This window comes from Capra hircus, chromosome 21 (genome assembly GCF_001704415.2).
Source record: "Capra hircus breed San Clemente chromosome 21, ASM170441v1, whole genome shotgun sequence".
NCBI lineage: Eukaryota > Metazoa > Chordata > Mammalia > Artiodactyla > Bovidae > Capra > Capra hircus.
The window spans coordinates 48,606,665-48,633,420 of record NC_030828.1 but is presented as its reverse complement, the minus strand read 5'-3'; the positions used below and the strand labels follow the sequence as shown (position 1 = coordinate 48,633,420).

The following is a 26,756-nucleotide window of genomic DNA, read 5'->3' as shown; positions in this document are numbered from 1 at the left end:
CCTGATCGCGCCTGGACTCACCCAGCGAAGCTTTGCCAGGACCAGCCCCAGGTACGGCTGAGGGGCGCTCCTGGGCCCCGCCATAGCGCCAAGGCTGCTCTGGCAATCAGAGCCGTATCCAGGGCCTGCCCGAACCACAACAAATGAACAGAACACGCAGCGTTCGGTCCGGAACCCAAACCTGCACCGGGCAACCGGATCAGACCACTGCGGAGCCGGCTACGGGGGGGGGGGGGGGGGACTGGAGATGAATGGCGCCGCCGTGCCTCGAGCACCCAGAGGTTAAAACCCACCCGCGCGAGTCTGCGATCTGCACTCTCCTTGCCACCCTACCCCGCGGTTTGGTTTATCGGCTTCCATGTAAGATTTACCTAGGTCCGGGGCGGGGGGAATGGATCTGCTGCTTTATTAAAGTTTAAGAACTACTGATGAAACCATGGCTTTAGAATCTGAATCCCTCTACCATACCTCTATGGCTCCCTTCTCTTATCTGTAATGGGAATAATGCTGTTTAAACATGGAGGGCAGATGCTCAATAGAGGTAACTGTTTCTACTATTCCTCTTTCAAAGAGCATGATACTATAATCACGGCCTTTCCACATTACTTCTTTCCCTAGCAAGTCTTCAGCACAAAACAGCTGAAGGCTTTTGCAGCTGCTTCTGTATTTTACCTTACTTGGGGTCAATTCATCTTCACTGTCATCGAATGAGGTTATTTTTTCTTTGTTACCAGGCCTCACATATTAGTCAATCACATAAAAAGATAAAAGGGGACTTCCCTAATGGTTGAATGGTGAAGAATCTGTCTGCCAATGCCAGGGTCACAGGTTCAATCCCTGGTCCTGGAAGATTCTACATGCCATGGGGCAACTAACCTCATTGTGCCAGAACTACTGAGCCAGATCACCTAGAGGTCTTGCTCCACAACAAGGGAAGCCACCACAGGGAGAAACCTGCTCACAATGAAGAGAAGTCCCTGCTCACTGCAACTAGGGAAAGCCATTACACAGAAATGAACATCGAGGGCAGTCAAATATAAAGCTTTTTTTTTTTTTTAGGTAAAAGGTAGGGGAATAGTAGAAAAATATCCTTTTTTTAAGAACAACCTGAAGTTTGATCAGGTATGAGTCTTTCCAGAGTTAATTCCAAAACCTCTATTGGAAAAAAAAAAAAAAAAACTCTATTGGCAAATCTTTCTTTTTTAGGCCATTTCTATCTAGAAAAATGCCCTTTTATATCTATTCTCCTTTTTAAAATCATTTTTATAACTCTGATCCATATATGCTATCTACAGATCATTAAGCTATATTATAAATAAACATTATACCTTTTCTATAAAACTCAACATTCAGAAAACGAAGATCATGGCATCTGGTCCCATCACTTCATGGGAAATAGATGGGGAAACAGTGGAAACAGTGACAGACTTTATTTTGGGGGGCTCCAAAATCACTGCAGATGGTGACTGCGGCCATTAAATTAAAAGACGCTTACTCCTTGGAAGAAAAGTTATGACCAACCTAGATAGCATATTCAAAAGCAGAGACGTTACTTTGCCGACTAAGGTCCGTCTAGTCAAGGCTATGGTTTTTCCTGTGGTCATGTATAGATGTGAGAGTTGGACTGTGAAGAAGGCTGAGTGCCGAAGAATTGATGCTTTTGAACTGTGGTGTTGGAGAAGACTCTTGAGAGTCCCTTGGACTGCAAGGAGATCCAACCAGTCCATTCTGAAGGAGATCAACCCTGGGATTTCTTTGGAAGGAATGATGCTAAAGCTGAAACTCCAGTACTTTGGCCACCTCATGTGAAGAGTTGACTCATTGGAAAAGACTCTGATGCTGGGAGGGATTGGGGGCAGAAGGAGAAGGGGACGACAGAGGATGAGATGGCTGGATGGCATCACCAACTCGATGGACATTCGTTTGAGTGAACTCCGGGAGTTGGTGATGGACAGGGAGGCCTGGCGGGCTGCGATTCATGGGGTCGCAAAGAGTAGTACACAACTGAGCAACTGAACTGAACTGATAACTTTTCTAAAAAAAGAAAAAAATACCCTTTACCCTGATCTCTACCTCTGCCTTTCCCTACATTACCCGTTACCAGATAACAGAATTGTGATGTCACTATACATAACTAATGGTAATTTTTTAAAATTATTTCTGTTTCTGAGAAAAAGGAGTATTTGGACACACAATACCGGGAAGAAATGGATACATGTATATGTATGGCCAAGTTCTTTCTCACTGTACACCTGGAAACTCTCATAATATTGTTTGTTAATCAGCTATACCTCGATACAAAATAAAATCTTTAAAAAAATTTTTTTAAAGAACATGTAATGTATACACACACACATACACACACACACACAATGGAATGTTATCCATTCATAAAAAAGAATAAAATGTTGCTATTTGCAATATGAGTAATTAGTGAAATCAGCGAGACAAAGAAAGACACAGGACATTATCACTATATGCGGGATCTAAGAAATAAAACAAACTAATGCAACAAAACAGAAAGAGAATCAAGGTTATAAAGAACAAATCTGTGGTTACTAGTGGGGAGAGGGTAGGGGGAAGAGGCAAGATAAGGGGAGGCAGGTAAGAGGTACAAACTACTATGCATAAAGTAAACAACAAGCGGAAGATATTAAGAAGAGGTGGCAAGAATACAACAGAAGAACTACACAAAAGACATCTTCATGAACCAGATAATCACCATGGTGTGATCACTCTCACTCACCTAGAGCCAGACATCCTGGAATGTGAGGTCAAGTGGGCCTTAGGAAGCATCACTACAAACAAAGCTAGTGGAGGTGATGGAATTCCAGTTCAGCTAATTTCAAATTCTGAAAGATGATGATGTGAAAGTGCTGCACTCAATATGTCAGCAAATTCGGAAAATTCATCAGTGGCCACACGACTGGAAAAGGTTAGTTTTCATTCCACTCCCAAAGAAACGCAATGCCAAAAAATGCTCAAACTACTGCACAATTGCACTCATCTCACACGCTAGTAAGTGAAGTGAAGTGAAAGTCGCTAGTCATGTCTGACTCTTTGCGACCCCATGGACAATAGCCAAACAGGCTCCTCCATCGATGGGATTTTCCAGGCAAGAATACTGGAGTGGGTTGCCATTTAACGTTGCTCAAAATTCTCCAAGCCAGGCTTCAGCAATACATGAACCGTGAACTTCCAGATGTTAAAACTGGTTTGTAAAAGGCGGGGGAAACAGAGATCAAATTGTCAACATCCCCTGGATCATTGAAAAAGCAAGAGAGTTCCAGAAAAACATCTATTTCTGCTTTATTGACTATGCCAAAGCCTTTGACTGTGTGGACCACAATAAACTGTGGAAAATTCTTAAAGAGATGGGAATACCAGACCACCTGATCTGCCTTTTGAAAAACCTGTAGGCAGGTCAGGAAGCAACAGTTAACTGGACATGGAACAACAGACTGGTTCCAAATAGGTAAATGAGTACGTCAAGCCTGTATACTATCACCCTGCTTATTTAACTTTTATGGAGAGACATCATGAGAAACGCTGAGCTGGATGAAGCACAAGCTGGAATCAAGATTGCCAGGAGAAATATCAATAACCTCAAATATGCAGATGACACCACACTTATGGCAGAAAGTGAAGAACTAAAGAGCCTCCTGATGAAAGTGAAACAGGAGAGTGAAAAACCCAGCTTAAAACTCAACATTCAGAAAACTAAGACCATGGCATCTGGTCTCATTCAGTTCAATTCAGTTCAGTTGCTCAGTCATGTCTGACTCTTTGCGACCCCATGAATCGCAGCATGCCAGGCCTTCCTGTTCATCACCAACTGCCAGAGTTCACTCAGACTCACGTCCATCGAGTCAGTGATGCCATCCAGCCATCTCATCCTCTGTCATCCACTTCTCCTGTCCCCAATCCCTCCCAGCATCAGTCTTTTCCAATGAGTCAATTCTCCGCATGAGGTGGCCAAAGTACTGGAGTTTCAGCTTCAGCATCATTCCTTCCAAAGAAATCCCAGGGTTGATAACCCTCAGAATGGACTGGTTGGATCTCCTTGCAGTCCAAGGGACTCTCAAGAGTCTTCTCCAACACCACAGTTCAAAAGCATCAATTCTTCGGCACTCAGCCTTCTTCACAGTCCAACTCTCACATCCATACATGACCACAGGAAAAGCCATAGCCTTGACTAGACGGACCTTAGTCGGCAAAGTAACGTCTCTGCTTTTGAATATGCTATCTAGGTTGGTCATGATTTTTCTTCCAAGGAGTAAGTGTCTTTTAATTTCATGGCCGCAGTCACCATCTGCAGTGATTTTGGAGCCCCCCAAAATAAAGTCTGTCACTGTTTCCACTGTTTCCCCATCTATTTCCCATGAAGTGATGGGACCAGATGCCATGATCTTCGTTTTCTAAATGTTGAGCTTTAAGCCAACTTTTTCACTCTCCTCTTTCACTTTCATCACAGGCTTTTGAGTTCCTCTTCACTTTCTGCCATAAGGGTGGTGTCATCTGCATATCTGAGGTTACTGATATTTATCCCGGCAATCTTGATTCCAGCTTTTGCTTCTTTCACTCCAGTGTTTCTCATGATGTACTCTGCATAGAAGTTAAATAAGCAGGGTGACAATATACAGCCTTGACATACTCCTTTTCCTATTTGGAACCAGTCTGTTGTTCCATGTCCAGTTCTAACTGCTGCTTCCTGACCTGCATACAGATTTCTCAAGAGGCAGGTCAGGTGGTCTGGTATTCCCATCTCTTTCAGAATTTTCCACACTTTATTGTGATCCACACAGTCAAATGCTTTGGCATAGTCAATAAAGCAGAAATAGATCTTTTTCTGGAACTCTCTTGCTTTTTCCATGATCCAGTGGATGTTGGCAATTTGATCTCTGGTTCCTCTGCCTTTTCTAAAACCAGCTTGAATATCTGGACATTCACGGTTCACGTATTGCTGAAGGCTGGCTTGGAGAATTTTGAGCATCACTTTACTAGCATGTGAGATGAGTGCAACTGTGCGGCAGTTTGAGCATTCTTTGGCATTGCCTTTCTTTGGGATTGGAATGAAAACTGACCTTTTCCAGTCCTGTGGCCACTGCTGAGTTTTCCAAACTTGCTGGCATGTTGAGTGCAGCACTTTCACAGCATCATCTTTCAGGATTTGAAATAGCTCAATAGGAATTCCACCACCTCCACTAGCTTTGTTCATAGTGATACTTCCTAAGGCCCACTTGACTTCACATTCCAGGATGTCTGGCTCTAGATCAGTGTCACACCATCGTGATTATCTGGGTCATGAAGATCTTTTTTGTACAGTTCTTCTGTGTATTCTTGCCACCTCTTCTTAGTATCTTCTGCTTCTGTTAGGTCCATACCATTTCTGTCCTTTATCAAGCCCATCTTTGCATGAAATGTTCCCTTGGTATCTCTAATTTTCTTGAAGAGATCTCTAGTCTTTCCCATTCTGTTCTTTTCCTCTATTTCTTTGCATTGATCGCTGAAGAAGGCTTTCTTATCTCTTCTTGCTATTCTGTGGAACTGTGCATTCAGATGCTTATATCGTTCCTTTTCTCCTTTGCTCTTTGCTTCTCTTCTTTTCACAGCTATTTGTAAGGCCTCCCCAGACAGCCATTTTGCTTTTTTGCATTTCTGTTCCACGGGGATGGTCTTGATCCCTGTCTCCTGTACAACGTCACGAACCTCATTCCATAGTTCATCAGGCACTCTACCTATCAGATCTAGGCCCTTGAATCTATTTCTCACTTGTACTGTATATATAATCATAAGGGAATTGATTTAGGTCATACCTGAATGGTCTAGCAGTTTTCCCTACTTTCTGCAATTTAAGTCTGAATTTGGTAATAAGGAGTTCATGATCTGAGCCACAGTCAGCTGCTGGTCTTGTTTTTGTTGACTGTATAGAGCTTCTCCATCTTTGGCCACATAGAATATAATCAATCTGATTTTCGTGTTGACCATCTGGTGATGTCCATGTGTAGAGTCTTCTCTTGTGTTGTTGGAAGAGGGTGTTTGCTATGACCACTGCATTTTCTTGGCAAAACTCTATTAGTCTTTGCGCTGCTTCATTCCACATTCCAGGGCCAAATTTGCCTGTTACTCCAGGTGTTTCTTGACTTCCTACTTTTGCATTCCAGTCCCCTATAATGAAAAGGACATCTTTTTTGGGTGTTAGTTCTAATAGATCTTGTAGGTCTTCATAGAACCGTTCAACTTCAGCTTCTTCAGCATTACTGGTTGGGGCATAGACTTGGATTACTGTGATATTAAATGGTTTGCCTTGGAAACGAACAGAGATCATTCTGTCGTTTTTGAGATTGCATCCAAGTACTGCATTTTGGACTCTTTTGTTGACCATGATGGCTACTCCATTTCTTCTGAGGGATTCCTGCCCACAGTAGTAGATATAATGGTCATCTGAGTTAAATTCACCCATTCTGGTCCATTTTAGTTTGCTGATTCCTAGAATGTCGACGTTCACTCTTGCCATCTCTTGTTTGAGCACTTCCAATTTGCCTTGATTCATGGACCTGACATTCCAAGTTCCTATGCAATATTGCTCTTTACAGCATCGGACCTTGCTTTTATCACCAGTCACATCCACAGCTGGGTACTGTTTTTGCTTTGGCTCCATCCCTTCATTATTTATGGAGTTATTTCTCCACTAATCTCCAATAGCATGTTGGGCACCTACTGACCTGGGGAGTTCCTCTTTCAGTATCCTATCATTTTGGCTTTTCATACTGTTCATGGGGTTCTCAAGGCAAGAATACTGAAGTGGTTAGCCATTCCCTTCTCCAGAGGACCACATTCTGTCAGACCTCTCCACCATGACCCACCCGTCTTGGGTTGCCCCGTGGGCTTGGCTTAGTTTCATTGAGTTAAGACAAGGCTGTGGTCCTAGTGTGATTAGATTGACTAGTTTTCTGTGAGTATGGTTTCAGTGTGTCTGCCCTCTGATGCCCTCTTGCAACACCTACCATCTTACTTGGGTTTCTCTTACCTTGGGCATGGGGTATCTCTTCAAGGCTGCTCCAGCAAAGCGCAGCCGCTGCTCCTTACCTTGGATGAGGGGTATCTCCTCACCACCGCCTTTCCTGACTTTCAATGTGGGATAGCTCCTCTAGGCACTCCTGCGCCCCCACAGCCACTGCTCCTTGGATGTGGGGTTGCTCCTCCCAGCCGCTGCCCCTGGCCTCGGACACGGGGTGACTCCTCCCGGCCGCCGCCCCTGACCTCGGACACCGGGTAGCTCCTCTCAGCCAAGAGGAGTTACCCCACGTCCAAGGTCAGGGGCAGCAGCCAAGAGTGCCAGGCTGTGATGCCACAGGAACAGCCGAGAGGAGCTACCTAAGTCCGAGGTCAGGGGCGGCAGCCAGGAGGAGCTACCTCGCATCTGGTCTCATTACTCCATGGCAAATGGATGGGGAAACAGTAGAAACAGTGACAGACTTTATTTTGGGGGGGCTCCAAAATCACTGCAGATGGTGATTGCAGCCATGAAATTAAAAGATGCTTACTCCTTGGAAGGAAAGTTATGACCAACTTAGATAGCATATTCAAAAGCAGAGACATTACTTTGTCAACAAAGGTCCGTCTAGTCAAGGCTATGGTTTTTCCAGTAGTCATTATGGATGTGAGAGTTGGACTATAAAGAAAGCTGAGTGCTGAAGAATTGATGCTTTTGAACTGTGATGTTGGAGAAGACTCTTGAGAGTCCCTTGGACTGCAAGGAGATCCAACCAGTCCATCCTAAAGCAGATCAGTCCTGGGTGTTCATTGGAAGGACTGATGCTATACTATATCCAAATCTTTGGCCACCTGATGTGAAGAGCTGATTCACTGGAAAAGACCCTGATGCTAGGAAAGATTGAGGGCAGGAGGAGAAGGGGACAACAGAGGATGACATGGTTGGATGGCATCACCGACTCAATGGACATGGATTTGGGCGGACTCTAGGAGTTGGTGATGGACAGGGAGGCCTGGCACGCTGTGCTTCATAGGGTCGCAAAGAGTCAGACACGACTGAGCAATAAAACTGAACTGAACTGAAACTACAAAGATATACTGCACAGGGAATAGAGCCAATATTTTATAATAACTTTAAGTGGAATATAATCTATATAAGTTCTGAATCAGTGTATTTTACACCTGAAACTAATATTATCAGTGAATCTCATCTCAATTAAAAAATTTATGGTCAGTTGAATTTTAACAGCAGTACCTACACAAAATTAATGAGGAGAGAGGGTCTTTTCAACAAATGATTTTGGGACTAGTGAATATCCACTTGCAAACAAATGAAACGAAACCTATACTTTATATTACATATAAATATTAATTTAAAATATATCACAGACCAAAATGTAAGAGCTAAAACTCTTGGAAGCACTGACGTAAATCTTTGTGACCTTATTTTAAGCAATCGTTTCCTGGATATGACACCAAAAGCATATAGCACCAACGGGAAAAAAATAAACTAGATTTCATCAAAGTTTAAAACTTCGTGTTTCAAAGGTCACCATCAAAAAAGTGAAAATATAATCCACAGAATGGGAGAAAACATTTGCCAGTCATGTACATGATAAGGAAGGTTCTAATATTGTGAATGTATAAAGAACTCTTATGACTTCAACCATAAAAAGACAAATAATCCAATGTTTTAAATGGTAAAAAAAAAAAAAAACTGAATAGATATTTCTACAAAGAAGATAATGGTCAATAAGTACATGTGAGGTTGTTCAACATTATTAGTCATTAGATGACTGCAAATCAAAACCACAAGGTACCACTTTACACTGTTGTTAGTTGCTAAGTCACGTCCGACTCTTTTGTGACCCCATGGACTGTAGGACTGTAGCCCGCCAGGCTCCTCTGCCCATGCGACTTCCTGGACAAGAATACTAGAGTGGGTTGCCATGCCCTCCTCCAGGGGATCTTCCCAGCCAAGGGATCAAACCCACATCTCCTGCACTGCAGGCAGATTCTTTACCACTGAGCCACCAGGGATGCCCACACTCATCATTAGGGTGGTTGTATAGGAAGGAAAAAAACATATTGGAGAGAATGTGTGAAATTCAGCTCTCATAAACTGCAGGTAGGAATGCAAAATGGTACATCATCTGTGGAAAACAATTTGGCAGTTCTTCCAAAAGTTAAACATACAATAAATATGACCCAGTAATTCCACTCCTAGGTATACACTCAAAAGAACTGAAAATATTCATTTAAAAAGCTTGTACATGAATTTCCACAGCACCATAATTAATAACAGTCAAAAAGCACAAACAACTCAAATATCCATTAAACTATGAACATTCAAAATGTTATATGCCTAGTGCAACATGGATGAATTTTGAAAGTGTGATAAGTAAATGAAGCCAGACACAAAAGGCCACATACTATATGATTTAATTTACATGAAATGTCCAGAATAGACAAATTCATAGGGATATAAAGTAGATTAGTGGTGGCCAAGGTATGAAGTAGGGATTAAAGATGAGGTAGTAATTGAACAAAGTAGGGAAAAACCACTAGACCATTCAGATATGACCTAAATCAAATCCCTTACTATTATACAGTGGAAGTGACAAAGAATAAGAAGAGGTAGCAAGAATACACAGAAGAACTATACGAAAAAGATCTTCATGACCCAGATAATCATGATGGTGTGATCACTCACCTAGAGCCAGACATCCTAGAATGTGAAGTCAAGTGAGCCTTAGGAAGTATCACTATGAACAAAGCTAGTGATAGAATTCCAAATTTGATGAGCTATTTCAAATCCTAAAAGATGATGCTGTTAAAGTGCTGCACTCAATGTACCAGTCAATTTGGAAAACTAACCAGTGGCCATAGGACTGGAAAAGTTCAGTTTTCATTCCAATCCCAAAGAAAGGCAAAGCCATGATGAAGATAGAAGCGAGGAACAATCTCGCTTATGGTGAAGGTCAGTCGTGTCCGATTCTTTGCAACCCCATGGACTGTAGCCTACCAGGCTCCTCAGTCCATGGGATTTTTCAGGCAAGAACACTGGAGTGGACTGCCATTTCCTTCTCCAGGGGATTTTCCGGACCCAGGGATCAAACCTGGGTCTTCGGCATTGTAGGCAGACGCTTTACCCTCTGAGCTAAGAGCATTATTTCTTAAAAGAAACCGCAGAATTAGAATCCCAATTCCCTGTCCAGGCTTAGATGTCCTTTCAAGCAACGCGAAGTTTCAGCACTTAAAAGGAACTGATTTCACAGGATCAGTCCTCAAGTTTCTCACAGTCGGGGAAACCACATGTCATCAAAATAAATAACATGACCGAAAGGCTAATTCATTTTAGGAAACTCACCTTTCTAAAGTCCTGCTAAGCATAAGCAAATGCTCTCTTCACCTTCCGGATCTCCAGGTCTCCGTACACCACATCAGAACCCGCCCAAGCACCCTAGGAACCTAGCTACTGCCCTGGACACAGGCCGCAGCCCTCCGGCAGCTGAGAACTGGCTTCAGGACCTCTGACCACTGCGGCTCAGACCCCCAAAGTCTGCAGCTTCCTCCCCCGGGAGGCACCCGCGACCCCTGGGCCAAGTAACCCTGATCGCGCCTGGACTCACCCAGCGAAGCTTTGCCAGGACCAGCCCCAGGTACGGCTGAGGGGCACTCCTGGGCCCCGCCATAGCACCAAGGCTGCTCTGGCAATCAGAGCCGTATCCAGGGCTGCCCGAACCACAACAAATGAACAGAACACGCAGCATTCGATCCGGAACCCAAACCTGCACCGGGCAACCGGATCAGACCACTGCGGAGCCGGCTACAGGGTGTTGCTGGAGATGAATGGCGCCGCCGTGCCTCGAGCGTCCATGCTGACCACCCGGGGAGCTTCGCCACCCACCCCAGGTTACGCTTTGCGTCCCTAAGACCCGAAGGTTCAAACCCGCCCGCGCGAGTCTGCGATCTGCACTCTCCTTGCCACCAGTTTTCATTCCAATCCCAAAGAAAGGCAAAGCCAAAGAATGTTCAAATTACCGCACAATTGCATTCATCTCACACACTAGCGAAGTAATGCTCAAAATTCTCCAAGCCAGGCTTCAACAGTACGTGAACCATGAACTTCCAGATGTTCAAGCTGGATTTAGAAAAGGCAGAGGAACCAGAGATCAAACTGCCAACATCCGCTGGATCATGGAAAAAGCAAGAGAGTTCCAGAAAAAGTCTATTTCTGCTTCATTGACTACACCAAAGCCTTTGACTGTTTGGGTCACAACAAACTGTGGAAAATTCTGAAAGAGATGGGAATACCAGACTACCTGACCTGCCTCTTGAGAAATCTGTATGCAGGTCAAGAAGCAACAGTTAAAACTGGACATGGAACAACAGACTAATTTCAAATAGGGAAAGGAGTACCTCAAGGCTGTATGTTGTCACCCTGCTTATTTAACTTATAAGCATCATGAGAAATGCTGGGCTGGATGAAGCACAGGCTGGAATCAAGATTGCCAGGAGAAATATCAACAACCTCAGATATGCAGATGACACCACCCTTATGGCAGAAAGTGAAGAAGAACTAAAGAGCCTCTTGATGAAAGTGAAAGAGGAGAGTGAATAAGTTGGCTTAAAGCTCACATTCAGAAAACTAAGATCATGGCATCTGGTCTCATCACTTCAAGGCAAATAGATGGGGAAAAAATGAAAACAGCTGGAGATTTTATTTTGGGGGGTTCCAAAATCACTGCAGATGGTGATTGCAGCCATGAAATTAAAAGATGCTTGCTCCTTGGAAGAAAAGCTATGAACAACCTTGACAGCATATTAAAAAGCAGAGATACTACCAACAAAGGTCCATCTAGTTAAAGCTATGGCTTTTCCAGTAGTCACGTATGGTTGTGAGAGTTGGACTATAAAGAAAGCTGAGCACTGAAGAACTGATGCTTTTGAACTGTGGTGTTTGAGAAGACTCTTGAGAGTCCCTTGGACTGCAAGGAGATCCAACCAGTCCATCCTAAAGGAAATCAGTCTTGAATATTCATGGGAAGCACTGATGAAGCTGAAACTCCAGTACTTTGGCCAACTGATACGAAGAACGGACTCATTTGAAAAGACTCTGATGCTGGGAAAGATTGAAGGCAAGAGGAGAAGGGGATGACAGAGGATGACATGGTTGGATGGCATCACCGACTTGATGGACATGAGTTTGAGCAAGTTCCAGGAGTTGGTGATGGAAGGGAAGCCTGGCGTGCTACAGTCCATGGGGTCGCAAAGATTTGGACACAACTGAGTGAACTGAACTGAACTGAAGGGATGATGTGAGGCAAGAATTGGGACTGATTACTAATAAGGACAGGGTTTCTTTTTAGAATGATAAAAGTATTCCAAAGTTGTGGTGATGGTTGCACAACGCAGTGAACATACGCCAAAAAAAATCACTGAATTCAGCATTAAAAATGGGTAAATTTTATGTTATCTGATTATATCTCAATAAATTATTTATCTAAAAAATTAAAAAGTAGAGCTGCTGCTAAGTCGCTTCAGTCGTGTCAGACTCTGTGCAACCCCATATACGGCAGCCCACCAGGCTCCTACGTCCCTGGGATTCTCCAGGCAAGAACACTGGAGTGGGTTGCCATTTCCTTCTCCAATGGATGAAAGTGAAAAGTGAAAGTGAAGTCGCTCAGTCCAGTTCGATTCTTAGCAACCCCATCGACTGCAGCCCACCAGGCTTCTCCGTCCATGGGATTTTCCAGGCAAGAGTACTGGAGTGGGGTGCCATTGCCTTCTCTGAAAAAGTAGAGCAATGTTGTGCAATCCTAGGCCCCAGGCTAGTTTTGTGAGAATAGTGTATTTAGCCAAAAAAAATCATCCAGGTGAAGATATTGTTCACACAGTAGAACAACTTGCACAAAATTTGGCTACCCACGTATTTCCCATTCAGTACCCTCTTCTCTGCTTCCCAGGTGTCTCAGTGGTAAAGAATCCGCCTACCAGTACAGGAGATGCAGGTTCAGTCCCTGGGCCGGGAAGATCATCTGGAGAAGGAAATGTAACCCACTCCAGTATTCTTAACCTGGGAAATCCGGTGGACAGAGGAGCCTGGCAGCTTATAGTCTATACCGTCACAAAGAGGCAGACACAACTGAGCAGGAGCACACCCTCTTCTCTATCCTATAAGCCAAGTCTGTCACCTCTCCCTTACACTGTGCTCCTTGTTTTGTTGTTCTTACATCTAACCTACATCCTTCTATCAGGAAGATCTATTTAACCCAAAAGTCTAACCACTGAAATACTTTGAAGGCTCTCCAGCACCTCCGTCACTTGGAATCTACTTATGTCTCCAACAAGCATCACTGCTATTGCTCTCTGGGCCCGCTTTACCATGCTGTTTTCATTGCTTGCTTAGGCTATTCACTCAGTCTGCAGAGGCTTTCATAATCACTCAAGAAAATGTGCTCTCTCCCACCCCTCAATTTCCTCAGCACTTTGTATGTATGCTTCAGTAAGCACTTTCTCCATTTCTACCTTGTACTGTTTCTGTCTTCTCTCCCTTAACTGATAGGATGACAGCAGTGGCCCAGACTATGTCTTAGTCTATTTAGACTCTCTATATAACTATCATCTGTATTTACATTTATACATATACAGACACTAGACACACTAATGAGTAACTGAATACCAAGGCAACAGAACTGTTTAATTTACATAATAAGAAACAAAAAATTGTAACTGCCCCAATATTTAAAGGGGCTTTTGACATTTCTAAAGCAAATAGTTTTTTTAAAAAAAATACGGTGACATAAATGCCCCTAAACATGTCAACAAAGACACTTGTAAACAGTTACTGAGAAAAATCCCTGCAACCTGATTATAAACTGAACCTTAAAAAACGAAAAAGAAATTGTGAACACTGGGAGCTCAATATCTCCAGATCTTGACGTTAACACGACCGTTTACATTAACAAGACAGAAAGAAGCGACGAACAATCTCGCTTATGGTGAAGTCACTCAGTCGTGTCCGACTCTTTGCGACCCCATGGACTGTAGCCTACCAGGCTCCTCAGTCCATGGGATTTTCCAGGCAAGAACACTGGAGTGGGTTGCCATTTCCTTCTCCAGGGGATTTTCCGGACCCAGGGATCAAACCTGGGTCTTCGGCATTGTAGGCAGACGCTTTACCCTCTGAGCTAAGAGCATTATTTCTTAAAAGAAACCGCAGAATTAGAATCCCAATTCCCTGTCCAGGCTTAGATGTCCTTTCAAGCAACGCGAAGTTTCAGCACTTAAAAGGAACTGATTTCACAGGATCAGTCCTCAAGTTTCTCACAGTCGGGGAAACCACGTGTCATCAAAATAAATAACATGACCGAAAGGCTAATTCATTTTAGGAAACTCACCTTTCTAAAGTCCTGCTAAGCATAAGCAAATGCTCTCTTCACCTTCCGGATCTCCAGGTCTCCCTACACCACATCAGAACCCGCCCAAGCACCCTAGGAACCTAGCTACTGCCCTGGACACAGGCCGCAGCCCCCCGGCAGCTGAGAACCGGCTTCAGGACCTCCGACCACTGCAGCTCAGACCCCAAAGTCTGCAGCTGCCTTCCCCGGGAGGCACCCGCGACCCCTGGGCCAAGTAACCCTGATCGCGCCTGGACTCACCCAGCGAAGCTTTGCCAGGACCAGCCCCAGGTACGGCTGAGGGGCACTCCCGGGCCCCGCCATAGCGCCAAGGCTGCTCTGGCAATCAGAGCCGTATCCAGGGCCTGCCCGAACCACAACAAATGAACAGAACACGCAGCGTTCGGTCCGGAACCCAAACCTGCACCGGGCAACCGGATCAGACCATTGCGGAGCCGGCTACGGGGGGGGACTGGAGATGAATGGCGCCGCCGTGTCTCGAGCGTCCATGCTGACCACCCGGGGAGCTTCGCCACCCACCCCAGGTTACGCTTTGCGTCCCTAAGATCCGAAGGTTCAAACCCGCCCGCGCGAGTCTGCGATCTGCACTCTCCTTGCCACCCTACCCCGCGGTTTGGTTTCGGCCAGGCCGCGGCGGGGAGGCGGGGTCGCGGGGGACTCAGTTAATTTCCCTTCCTTCTTCGCGCGAGGTTCGTAGACGTGTCCCTGTCTTTCTCTCTTAAAGAGGCCGGCCCTCTACCTAGAAAGGCTACCCATCCTTGGAAATCGAGGTGCTCGGGGCTGAGAGAGAAGGATTCGGCCTCCGGCCCTGAGTTGTAGCGCGAGCCGCAGATATCCCCAGCGAAGGTCAACACCACGGCCCAGAAATCCCCACCATCGGGCTGGCGGCTGCTAGACTTCTCCCGGAGGCCCCTCCGGGTCGCCCGGCTGGGTGAGCGCGACGCGCCTCTGCCCGGCTGCCGGCGCCTGGCCCAAGCCCAGCCCGCAACGCTTTCATCTCGCAGCCCTGCAAGAGCCTGCTGTCCGCACCCCAGAGAAGCCTTGATGGCGTCGTACCCCGGGGGAGCCCGCCGGCCCAGGGAAACCGGCCGCTGTCTTCATTCCAGTCACAAAATGGCTTGCGCGGCCCGGGCCTCTGCGTCCTGCCAACCATGTCCGGACTTTGGACAGGAAGGCGCTTTGGGTCAGCTGTGATCTGGGCAAAGTTTAACCTCTCCCACGCAAGAGAATATCTGTCGGGCTTTCGGTGCCCAGCGGAGGGTTCCAGGGGCTTACTCACTTTTACCTGAGTTACCTGGGCACTTGCTGTGCAAAACTCTTAAAACTCCATGAGCTCCTAGTTACCCAGACGCCAAATCAAACCCGTATGAACCTCAGCTGGCCGCGTGTTCTCTGAAAAGGGGAGCTAAAAGTAGCACCTTGCCCTCTAAATTTAGGACCCTATATTTAGGTCTGTTGAATAAAATGCCCAGGGATGGACCTGTTCTTAACCCATCTCTGCATTTTCCAACTGAAGTCCTCGTTGAAGCAACCAGAAAAGGAAGGAACGGGTACGTCTTCCTTAACAAATCACCTGAGAGAACTCAGCAGTTGAACAATATGTTAGTTCCTTAGAAAACTTCCCTAATGTTAAGGTCCAGCAGCAACAAAAGCATTGTGCCATAAAGAATCCAAAAATGGTCCAATTCACGGTGGAAGATTTTCGGAACCAAAAATGCCGCCTAGATTTTCGGAACTCTCATTTGCCACATCAGCCTAAGGAGTTTCAGGAACTATCAGTAGCAAAGAACAGCAGAAATTGCTTAATAATTCTCCATATTTAAGGTATTACACAACCTTTATATGTGTTGGACAGTATAGACTCTAAACTATGTGTATAGCTTATTAAGTCAAACAGAAGCCAAACTAAAACTCTGTCTTTAAAATTTAAAAGAATCTTAGAACAAAGTATGCCTCAAAACATTGTATTACTGAATGAAAATTCTTCAGTAAATCTGAACATTTTCAGTGAGCTCCAGAATTACTTTCAGCTTTCAGGACTTATTTACAACCTAAAACAGTTTTTCTTAAGTCCCTTTGCTCTCCCAGAGACAGTCTGTGCTCTTTTCTAATTTAACAGTAATTACCATTACAAATAGTAAAAACGTAGATCAGGGACAAAAGGATAAATGAAATTTTTTAAAAACCTACAAATTTCCGCATGGCAAAAACAGTAAACCTTAAACTCAATGCCAGATCCAAACCTAATTTCTGTACGCACTTAATAGTCATGTTGAAACTTACCTCTTCCTCTAGATCTTTCAGTTCCATTTTTTAAAAAGTTCATGTTAAAATATCCTAATATGTAAGTAAAATTCTAATAAGTACCTCATATCTTTGAGAAAGATTTCAGGTGCTAATACATCCTGCACTTTTCTGTTTCTACAATGACTGTGATCCTGTTTTGACACTTGTATGGTAAAGGGGTGCTATAGGTGGACTTGTGACTACCAACCCATAATCTAATTTCATGGACAAAACTCCTTGTCAATTTTTGTCTTTAAATATCATGCAAGTACTACTGTCTTAAAATCTACAATTGAAAAGAGAAATCCTGGATTAGGTAACCGATAAAAATAAAACTTTTAACATATAGAGTATATGATTTTTTACCATATTTACATTCAAAGCTTGTTCTCCTTAAGTAGATATGGGATTTTGCCACTTATATAGGCCTACCTAAAAGGAAATGGAGAACATACGCAGTTAGTGTCTGTGACAGCTGCAAGAACCCATACAAGAACATTGGAAACATGCTAACCAGTAAACTTTGTCCACAATCCAGAAGCTGATTTCCCTTATAAAGGGCCCTGTTGCTAAACTATAAATACTAGTTACTCCCTTTTAATTAAACAGCCAGTGTCACTGGATATAAGATCTAGTCTTTCAAAAGAAAGTCAAACATGCTGAGCCACATCCTCATTCTCTAATGATGTAAGAGTTTGTACTCAAAACGTGTTAAATCAGGAGCTACCTGTTGAACAAGAGTTGGGTAATTTCCATTGTTTATTCCATATATAAATGAAGCATTCTAGTTAAGAATATATAAATGTTAGAGCTCAAAGAGCCTCTTCAATTTTAAAATAAAGTTGATAAAAGTGGTGTTGATTCCTATTACTTAATTTTTTAAAAAGCTTTTTTTTTTTTTTTTTTTACAAAATCTAACTGAACTTATCATCAAATAGAAACAATTTAGGTGAGAAAAAAAGGAAACCCTTTCACCTAAATTTATGGGTGCTTATTAGACACATTAAGATTGTTGAAATTCCTGGTCTGACAGGAACTCTTCAGAATATTTAGTCCAAACATTATGAACTTAAAGCCATATAGAGGCCAAACAGTTGAAATAAGTGTAGGGAAATGAAAAATGCATGTCTACTCAATACAAGCACTACTCAGCTTGAACTTCTTGTTTCTGTAGAAGAAAGGGAGACTATTACAGTCTTCTACTTTTTCAACAGAATGCAGAAATCCAGATTTTTGTATGAATGCACATTTTAAATGCAGGCAACTGATTCATGTTTTACACAAAGCTCAAGCCAGTCTATGACGTGCCAAGCCTGTCATATAATCTCTGATATTAGAGTTTTAAATTGAGACTTCCCCGGAGAATAAGTGACTTTCCAGGGTCACAAGATAATTAATACATTTAAAGTCAATATTTTCATGTCTAAAGAATTTCAAACAAGATGTTCATATAAAATGTATTTGACAAAATTTACTGAGTCCACAAAAGTAAGCGTACTTTGCACAACATATATTAAATAAGCACTTAACTATATATGAAAGGTTAATATGGTATAGCAATAAATTATTTTTTTAATTTAGTAACTTCACTGGTATAATTTATGGGGAGATGACAAGTAAGGGCTATGTCAGTAGGACATACTAATAAGTAGAATTAAATACGCAGTTGAAAGTTTTATTATAACTATTTTAGAAACTACATCATCATTAGTTTTTATTCTCTCCTATGCTAGAGCAGATTTCTAAGTAATGTTTTTAACCAACATCTTCAACACCAAATCATACTGAGTAAATTAATCATTTCTCTGAGCTTATTTACTAGGTAATGTCAGCTCTCCGAAACCCACCAAAGAAAGTGAGGAGGAAGCCTCTGAAAGCAAAACAAGTTGTGTCGTTAAGCCTAGTTTTCAGAAATACTCTTACAGTCAGTGGCACCTGATCACCTTAGCTAGAAATCTGATAAATTTTCCTACGTTTTCCATTTTCTCCTTGCTACTTTCAATCAATCACAAAATCCAGTGAATTCTATCTGCAAAAGATCTAACTAGTTTGTTCTTCCAATCATTTTAATAACCACTATCAGATACTTGCTGCTGCTAAGTCGCATCAGTCCTGCCCAACTCTGTGTGACCCCATAGACAGCAGCCCACCAGGCTCCACTGTCCCTGGGATTCTCCAAGCAAGAACCCTGGAGTGGGTTGCCATTTCCTTCTCCAATGCATGAAAGCAGAAAGTGAAAACTGAAAGTGAAGTCGTTCAGTCGTGTCTGACTCTCAGATACTTAGTCAGAGGTTAAAAAATATGGCTAATAGGCCAAACTCAACCCACAGAACATTTTGTCTGACCTGCATGGTATTTTTTTTTAGTCTGAATATTTGCCAGCAATTAAAAATTGGGAGATTTCAAGCTTCCCTGGTGGCTCAGTGGTAAAGAATCCACCTGCCATTTTTCACAGAACTAGAACAAAAAAGTCTCACAATTCATATGGAAACACAAAAAAATAGCCAAAGCAATTGTGAGAAAGAAGAATGCAGCTAGAGGAATCAACTTTCCTGACTTCAGACTATATTACAAAGCTATAGTCATCAAGAAGACAATATGATACTGGTACAAAAACAGAAATATAGACCAATGGAAGAAGATAAAAAGCCCAGAGATAAACCCATGCACCTATGGATACCTTGTTTTTAACAAAGGAGGCAAAAATACACAATGGGATAAAGATAGCTTCTTCAATAAGTGGTGCTGGGAAAACTGGACACCTACACGTATAAGAATGAAAGTAGAACACTTCCTCACACCATCTTAAGTCTCTTCAGTCATGTTCGACTCTTTGAGACCCCATGGACTATGGCCCACCAGGCTCCTCTGCCCATGGGGATATTCCAGGCAAGAATACTGGAGTGAGTTGCCTGTGCCCTCCTCCAGGGGATCTTCCTGACCAAGGGACTGAACCCACATCCGTAACACCATACACAAAGATAAACTCAAAATGGATTAAAGACCTAAATGTAAGACCAAAAACTGTAATACTCTTAGAGGAAAACATAGGCAGAACACTCTATGACATAAATTACAGCAAGATCCTCTATGACCCACATCGTAGAGTAGAGGAAATAAAACCAAAAATAAACAAGTGGGACCTAATTAAACTTAAAAGGTTTACACAGCAAAGGAAACTATAAACAAGACACCCCTCAGAATGAGAGAAAATAATAGCAAATGGAACAACTGACAAAGGATTCCTTTCCAAAATAAACAAGCAGCTCATATAAGTAAATATCAGGAAAACAGCCCAGTCAAAAAGTGGGGAAGACCTAAATAGACATTTCTCCAAAGAAGACATACAGATGACTAACAAACCATGAAAAGATGCTCAACATCACTCAATATTAGAGAAATGCAAATCAAACCTATAAGATATCACCTCACACCCAGTCAGAATGGCTGTCATTAAAATGTTTACAAACAAATGCTGGAGAAGGTGTGGAGCAAACATAACCCTCTTACATTGCTGGTGGGAATGTAAATTGATACAGTTATGATGGAAGAGAGGGTGGAGATTGTTTAAAAAAAGAACAGCTGGGAATAAAAACCTCCATGTGTGTGCTTTGCTAAGTTGCTTTAGTTGTGTCCAAGTCTGCAACCCTATGGACTATAGCCCACCAGGCTCCTCTGTCCACGGGATTTCCCAGGCAAGAGAACTGGAGTGAGTTGCCATTCCCTTCTCCAAAACCATCATATGACTCAGCAATCCCACTACTAGGTATATACACTGAGGAAACCGAAATTGAAAAAGACACATGTACCCCAATGTTCACTGCAGTACTATTTACAATAGCTAGGACATGGAAGCAACCTAGATGTCCATCATCAGATGAACGTATAAAGAAGCCATGGTACATATATACAATAGAAGATTACTCAACCATAAAAAGGAGCACATTTGAGTCAGTTCTAATAAGACAGATGAACCTAGAGCCTATTACACAGAGAGCAGTAAATCAGAAAAAGAAAAGCAAATATCGTATACTAACACATATATATGGAATCTATAAAGATAGTGCTGATAAAATTATTTGCAGGACAGCAATGGAAACACAGACTTAAAGAACAGACTTATGGACACAGTGCAGGGAAGGAAGGAGAGGGTAGGATGTATGGAGAGAATAACATGGAAACATACATTACAATATATAAATTAGATAGCTAATAATAATTTGCTATCTGACTCAGGGAACTCAAACCAGGACTCTGTAACAACCTAGAGGGGTGGGATAGGGAGGGAGGTGGGAGGGAGGTTCAAGAGGGAGGGGACACATGTATACCTATTGCTGACTCTTGTTGATGTTTGGCAGAAACCAACACAATGCTGTAAAGTAATTATGCTGCAACTAAAAATAAATCAATTAAAAAAAAAATGAATCCACCTGCCAATGCAGGAGACACAGTTTCAATCCCTGTTCAGAGAAGATCCTATATGCCGAAGAGCAACTAAGCCCGAGTGCAACAACTACTGAGCCCCTGCTCTAGGGCCCTCAAGTCACAACACTGAGCCCGTGTACTGTAACTACTGAAGCCCCTGCACCCTGGAGCCGGTGCTCCTTAACAGGAGGAGCCACTGCAATGAGAAGCCCTTGCACCACAACTGGAGAGTACCCCTCATTGAAACTAGAAAAAGCCTGTGCAGCAACGGAGACCCAACACAGCATAAATAAATAAACATTTTTAAAAATTATTTTTAAAAAACAGGTTCTTTTTTAAAAATGGGAGATTTCACACACACAAAATCTAGATTTCCAACTTTTCTTGAAATATCAGAAGATCTGGGAAAAAAAAAAAGACTGAAGAACTTATATCCTTTGGAGAAGGCATACACTCTCTAGCTGGCTACAGTTCTCTCCTTTACCTGTGCTTCACTCATTTCATTTGAGTTTATAAACCCTAATTTAGACCTTTACAATCTATTTCCTGAATTCAAGTGATAACTTCTTGATTGGGCTCCCTTCCTCTGGTCTTCAGTCAATTCTTATTAATATTGACAATGTTGATTGACAGACTTCAGACATGAAACTTTTTCACTTTACTTAAAGCAATTATCCTCCAATTAAAAATAAATTTAAAAAATAGTGCCCCGTCATTGAAAAGAGAGTTCAACTTCCTATCACAAATGCAAAGCTAACCTTCCTCTTCAATCCCAGTATTCAACTTCAATCCCAATATTCAATCAGACTGAATTATTTATAAATTGCTTATAAATTTATTGCTTGTAAATTCAATCAGACTGAATTACTTAGAAATGCCAGAATCTCTCCCACTTCTGTACTTTTAAAAATGCACTCTCAACCTAGAATGTTCATCCTTTCTTGCCTGGCTAACTCCTACTCTTTCTTCAAGATCAGCTCAAGTAAGATCTCTTCTGGGACATTTTCCCAGGCTCTTCCTCCTTACTCTCTCTACCTACCATTTCCAGTCAGTCTACCAGGCAGCTCCTCCTGTGTATCAGTAGCATCCTGTGGCCATTACAGCACGTACAATTATTGCTTTTTTTACTGTGTCCAACTAGAATGAACTCCTTGAAGGTAACCACTGTTAAGTTTCATCTTAAAATATAAATGAGAAGATACAAGTGCTTCCTCAATTATTTCTATAACAGCAGTAAATGAGAAAAGGAACAAACACTTATGTGCCAAATACTACAGCTAGATCCTTTTGTAATATTTCATTTACAATAAATGAGATAGAATTTAATAGAAGTTACAATAAATGAAAAAGCAGACAGATTTTAGAATTTTAGTTATGACTTGGTTAAATTTTGAAGTACTAGTTGTTTTTGCAAGATTCTCACATTACATCATTTTGAGGTCACAGCTGTCATTCAAATATTAATAATTTCCTTAAGATTAAATTTCAGTTAATATTATTTCTGAGTTAAATCTTAGTATGATTTCCTCTGATTTAAAAAAAGGAGAAGGAAAAAACTCTAATGCTCAAGATCAACAAAGCTTAAGGAAAGGTTTTTAAAAATATCTTTAAGAACATCCATGCAACAAAATATTCATATAAGGGAAAAGCTTCATATAAAATTTTATGCAAAGAGAAATATTATGCATCAATAATATTTACATAGGGAGGATTCACTCAAACATAATTTTCAGCTATTCCTATATTTACTAAAATAGGTAAAATTATTGGGTGGCGCTAGTGATAAAGAACCCACCTGCCAATGCAAGAGACATAGAAATTCAGGTTTGATCCCTTGGTCAGGAAGATCCCCTGGAGAAGGAAATGGCAACCTACTCCAATATTCTTGCCTACATCATCCCATGATGTAGACCTGGCAGGCTGCAGTTTATAGCCTCGCAAAGAGTCAGACACAACTGACTCAACTTAGCACGCACATAAAAGTATTGGAAAATATCTAAAAGGTCAACTTACCCTTTCTATCAGAATTACAATTGGTGAAAATGCAGAATTCAGGAAATCATAAACATCAATTTGAAATAAATATTCCAGAAGCTGAGGCCAAAAAGCATCTTCTGTCAAATTATAAATTAAAACGTTAATACTTGATAAGACACAAATTTTGAGTTTAATTTCTTCCTTAATTGCTGCATTAGAGAATAAATAACTTGTTTCTTACCTTTCATAGCAATGTAATTTTGAGAAGATAAAAAGTAATCAGTTAAAAGGATCTGACTGTTTGACAGGGTATTTTCCATAGATGTGTCCATTTCCACCTGAGTAGGCCTTTCAGTGTCTAGTGATATTTTTAACTTTTCATCACTATTTTCAGAAGATAGAGTTTTGAAATGAGCTTCTTCATGAATTCTCATAGGAAACTCTATTTCAGAGTCCATATCTGCAAATAGAGAGAAATGTTTAGGGTTTTTAATAATGTTTACTTTGTTGTAGGCTTCCTATTTTTTTCTAGGCAGGTCATCCTTTGAATCTTTGTGGGCATTGTGATACTTCATTATGGAAAGAATTCATTGAAACAGATTTATCGTCTGTATTAGTTCCTACTGCAGATATAAATTAACACACACTTAATGGCTTAAACAACACAAATATATTTCTGGAAATCAGAAATCCTAAAACCAAGGCTTTGGCAGGGCTCTATTCCTTTTGGAGGTCTAGAGGAGAATTCATTTCCTTTTTCTACCTTCTGGAGACCATCTGCATCCTTTAGCTCATGGCCCTGTGCTGCTAACTGCTGCTAAGTCGCTTCAGTCGTGTCTGATTCTGTGCAACCCCAGAGACGGCAGCCCACCAGGCTCCTCCATCCCTGGGATTCTCCAGCCAGGAACACTGGAGTGGGTTGCCATTTCCTTCTCCAACATGAAAGTGAAAAGTGCAAGTGAAGTCGCTCAGTCGTGTCCAACCCTTATCGACCCCATGGACTGTAGCCCACCAGGCTCCTCTGTCCATGGGATTTTCCAGGCAAGAGTACTGGAGTGGGGTGCCGTTGCCATATGAAGATATATATACATATATATATATGCACATCTCGAGAAAATTCACTTTAAAAAGGATTGTTGTCATTGTTGTTTAGTCACTAAGTTGTGTCCAACTTTTGTGATCCCATGGAATGTAGCCCCCCAGGCTCCTCTGTCCATGGGATTTTCCAGGCAAGACTATTGGAGCAGGTTGCCATTTCCTTCTTCAGTGGCTCTTCAGAACCCAGGGAGTACCCGACATGCATTGGCAAGCAGATTCTTTACCACTTATCCATCTGGGAAGCCCTTAAAAAGGACTACCCTTCTCCAGAATTAAGAAAAAAATTTAATTAGAAATATATGTGTTATAATTGTCCACATTTGTAATGTTGCACCATATATTTATGTGCATGCCATGTCACACAGCCATCAATTCAATTTTCAAATATAGTTTAAACCGATCACTTGATTCAACGAATTAATCAAACAGGATTAAAAAAAATGTTCTAAGTAATCCTAGCCTGAGGTATAGTAGTCAAGTAAATTGTGGGATTTATTTCTCAGTTACTCTTTAAGACAAGGATAGAAAAGTATCATTGCAGTCCTGAAAAACAATATTAAACAATAGTCCTAACTGAATTATCCAATATCTAACTTCGCTCTTTGAGTTATGAACGTAACATATCACTTTCATGCTGTCACTTACTTAGTCACCATCGTTTAAAAGATGAAAGTCCCAAGTGAGCAAACAGATACCTGTAATTTAATAATGCCACATGTGGACTTTAAAATTTAAAATGAACAATCAATTCAGGAGTTTGAATATAATTGGACTATTGTAAATACAGGACTCAAATAGTGATCTACAATGATGTTTGATGGCATAAGAGGAGAAAAAGACTTATTCAACAATTAATTTCACAAAATTTATGTGTTCCTAGATTGATTCTTTTTAAAATATTTTCTTATACTGCACTTGAAATAAGTATATGTAAAAAAATGAAAACTTCCTATATTATTTTCATATTTAATTATACTTCTGAGGTATTATTTTTATATTACTTAAACATAAGCCTTAGGATTTACATTAGAAGCCAAAGCAATCTTGAAATTGAAGAATACTGAATCCTGAAAAAGAAGAATAGAGCTGGAGTAATCATACTCCCTGACTTCAGCCTATACTACAAAGCTACAATCTTGAAAACAGTATGATACTGGAACAAAAATAGACACATGGATCAATGGAATAGTCTAGAGAGCCCAGAAATAGGCCCACACACTTATGGTCAATTAATCTACAACAAAGGAGATAAGGATATACAATATAGAAAAGATAGTTTCTTTAAAAAGTGGTACAGGGAAAACTAGACAGCAACATGTAAAAGAATGAAATTAGGACATTATCTAATACCATACACAAAAAATTTAAAAACCTAACTATAAGACTAGATACTATAAAATTCCTGGAGGAAAACAATGGTAGAACACTTTTTGATATAAATCATGGCAATATTTTGGGCAATCTGTCTCCTAGAGTAAAGAAAACAAAACCAAAAATAAATGGGACCTAAGTAAGCTAAAAATCTTTGCACAGCAAAAGAAACCATAAACAAAACAAAAAGATAACCTATGAAGTGGGAGAAAATATTTGCAAATGATGCGATGGACAAGGGATTGATTTCCAAAATATACAAACAGCTCATACAGGTCAATTTCAGAAAAGCAAACAACTCAATCAAAACTGAGTGGAAGACCTAAACAGATGTTTCTTCAAAGAAGACATCCAGATGGCTAAGAAGAAGCACATCACTAATTATTACAGAAATGTAAATCAAACCTATAGTGAGGTATCACACCAGCCAGAATGGCCATCATCAAAAAGTTGACAAACAATGAATACTGAAAAGGGTGTGGAGGAAAGGAAAGCCTTCTGTACTTTGGTGGGAACATAAACTGGTGCAGCCACTGGAGAGAACAGCATGGAGGTCCCTTAAAAACTAAAAAGAGAACTTCCATAGGATCCAACAACCCCACACTTGGCCATACACTGGGAGAAAAGCATAATTTGAAAACATGCATGCATTATTTACGATAGTTAAGACATGGAAGTAATCTAAATGTCTATCAACAGATGAACAGAAAAAGAAGATTGTATGTATTCAATGCACACGATGGACTATAGGCCACAAAAAAGAATGAAATAATGCTATTTGCAGCATTGGATAGACATAGAGATTATCATACTAGATGAAGTCAGATAGTGAATGACAAATATCATATGATATCACTTACATGTGGAATCTAGAAAAATTATACAAATGAACTTATTTGCAAAACAGAAATAGACTCGCAGACAGAAAACAAGCATAGTTACCAAAGGGAAAGAAAGGGAGAGATAAATTAAGAATTTGGGATTAACATTTATATACTACTGTATATGAAATAAACAACAAGGTCCTAATAATAGCACAGGAAACTATATTCAATATCTTATAATAACCTACAATTGAAAACAATCTGAAAATATATATTCTTATGTGTATATTCATATATGTCCTTATATGTATATATATTTTTATATATATAACTGAATCACTTTGCTGTATATCTG

General features: G+C 41.3%; 1 protein-coding gene across 13 annotated transcripts in view; it reads right to left on the bottom strand.

Annotated features, from left to right (window-relative positions):
• The window catches only part of CTAGE5 (CTAGE family member 5, ER export factor), a 96,816-nt gene that overhangs the window by 57,819 nt on the left and 12,241 nt on the right, over positions 1–26,756 (bottom strand). For 4 of the 13 annotated variants that reach the window (XM_018066281.1, XM_018066279.1, XM_018066282.1 and 1 more), the window contains exons 5-6: positions 23,350–23,568; positions 23,145–23,245 (exon numbers count right to left, since the gene is read on the bottom strand). In XM_018066281.1, coding sequence (XP_017921770.1) covers positions 23,145–23,245; positions 23,350–23,568 — 320 coding nt within the window. Of the gene's footprint in view, positions 1–21; positions 243–14,660; positions 15,023–15,476; positions 15,611–15,714; positions 15,732–16,703; positions 16,853–23,144; positions 23,246–23,349; positions 23,569–26,756 lie in introns of those variants that run through there. The other 9 variants (XM_018066289.1, XM_018066290.1, XM_018066285.1 and 6 more) reach the window with 6 other exon arrangements.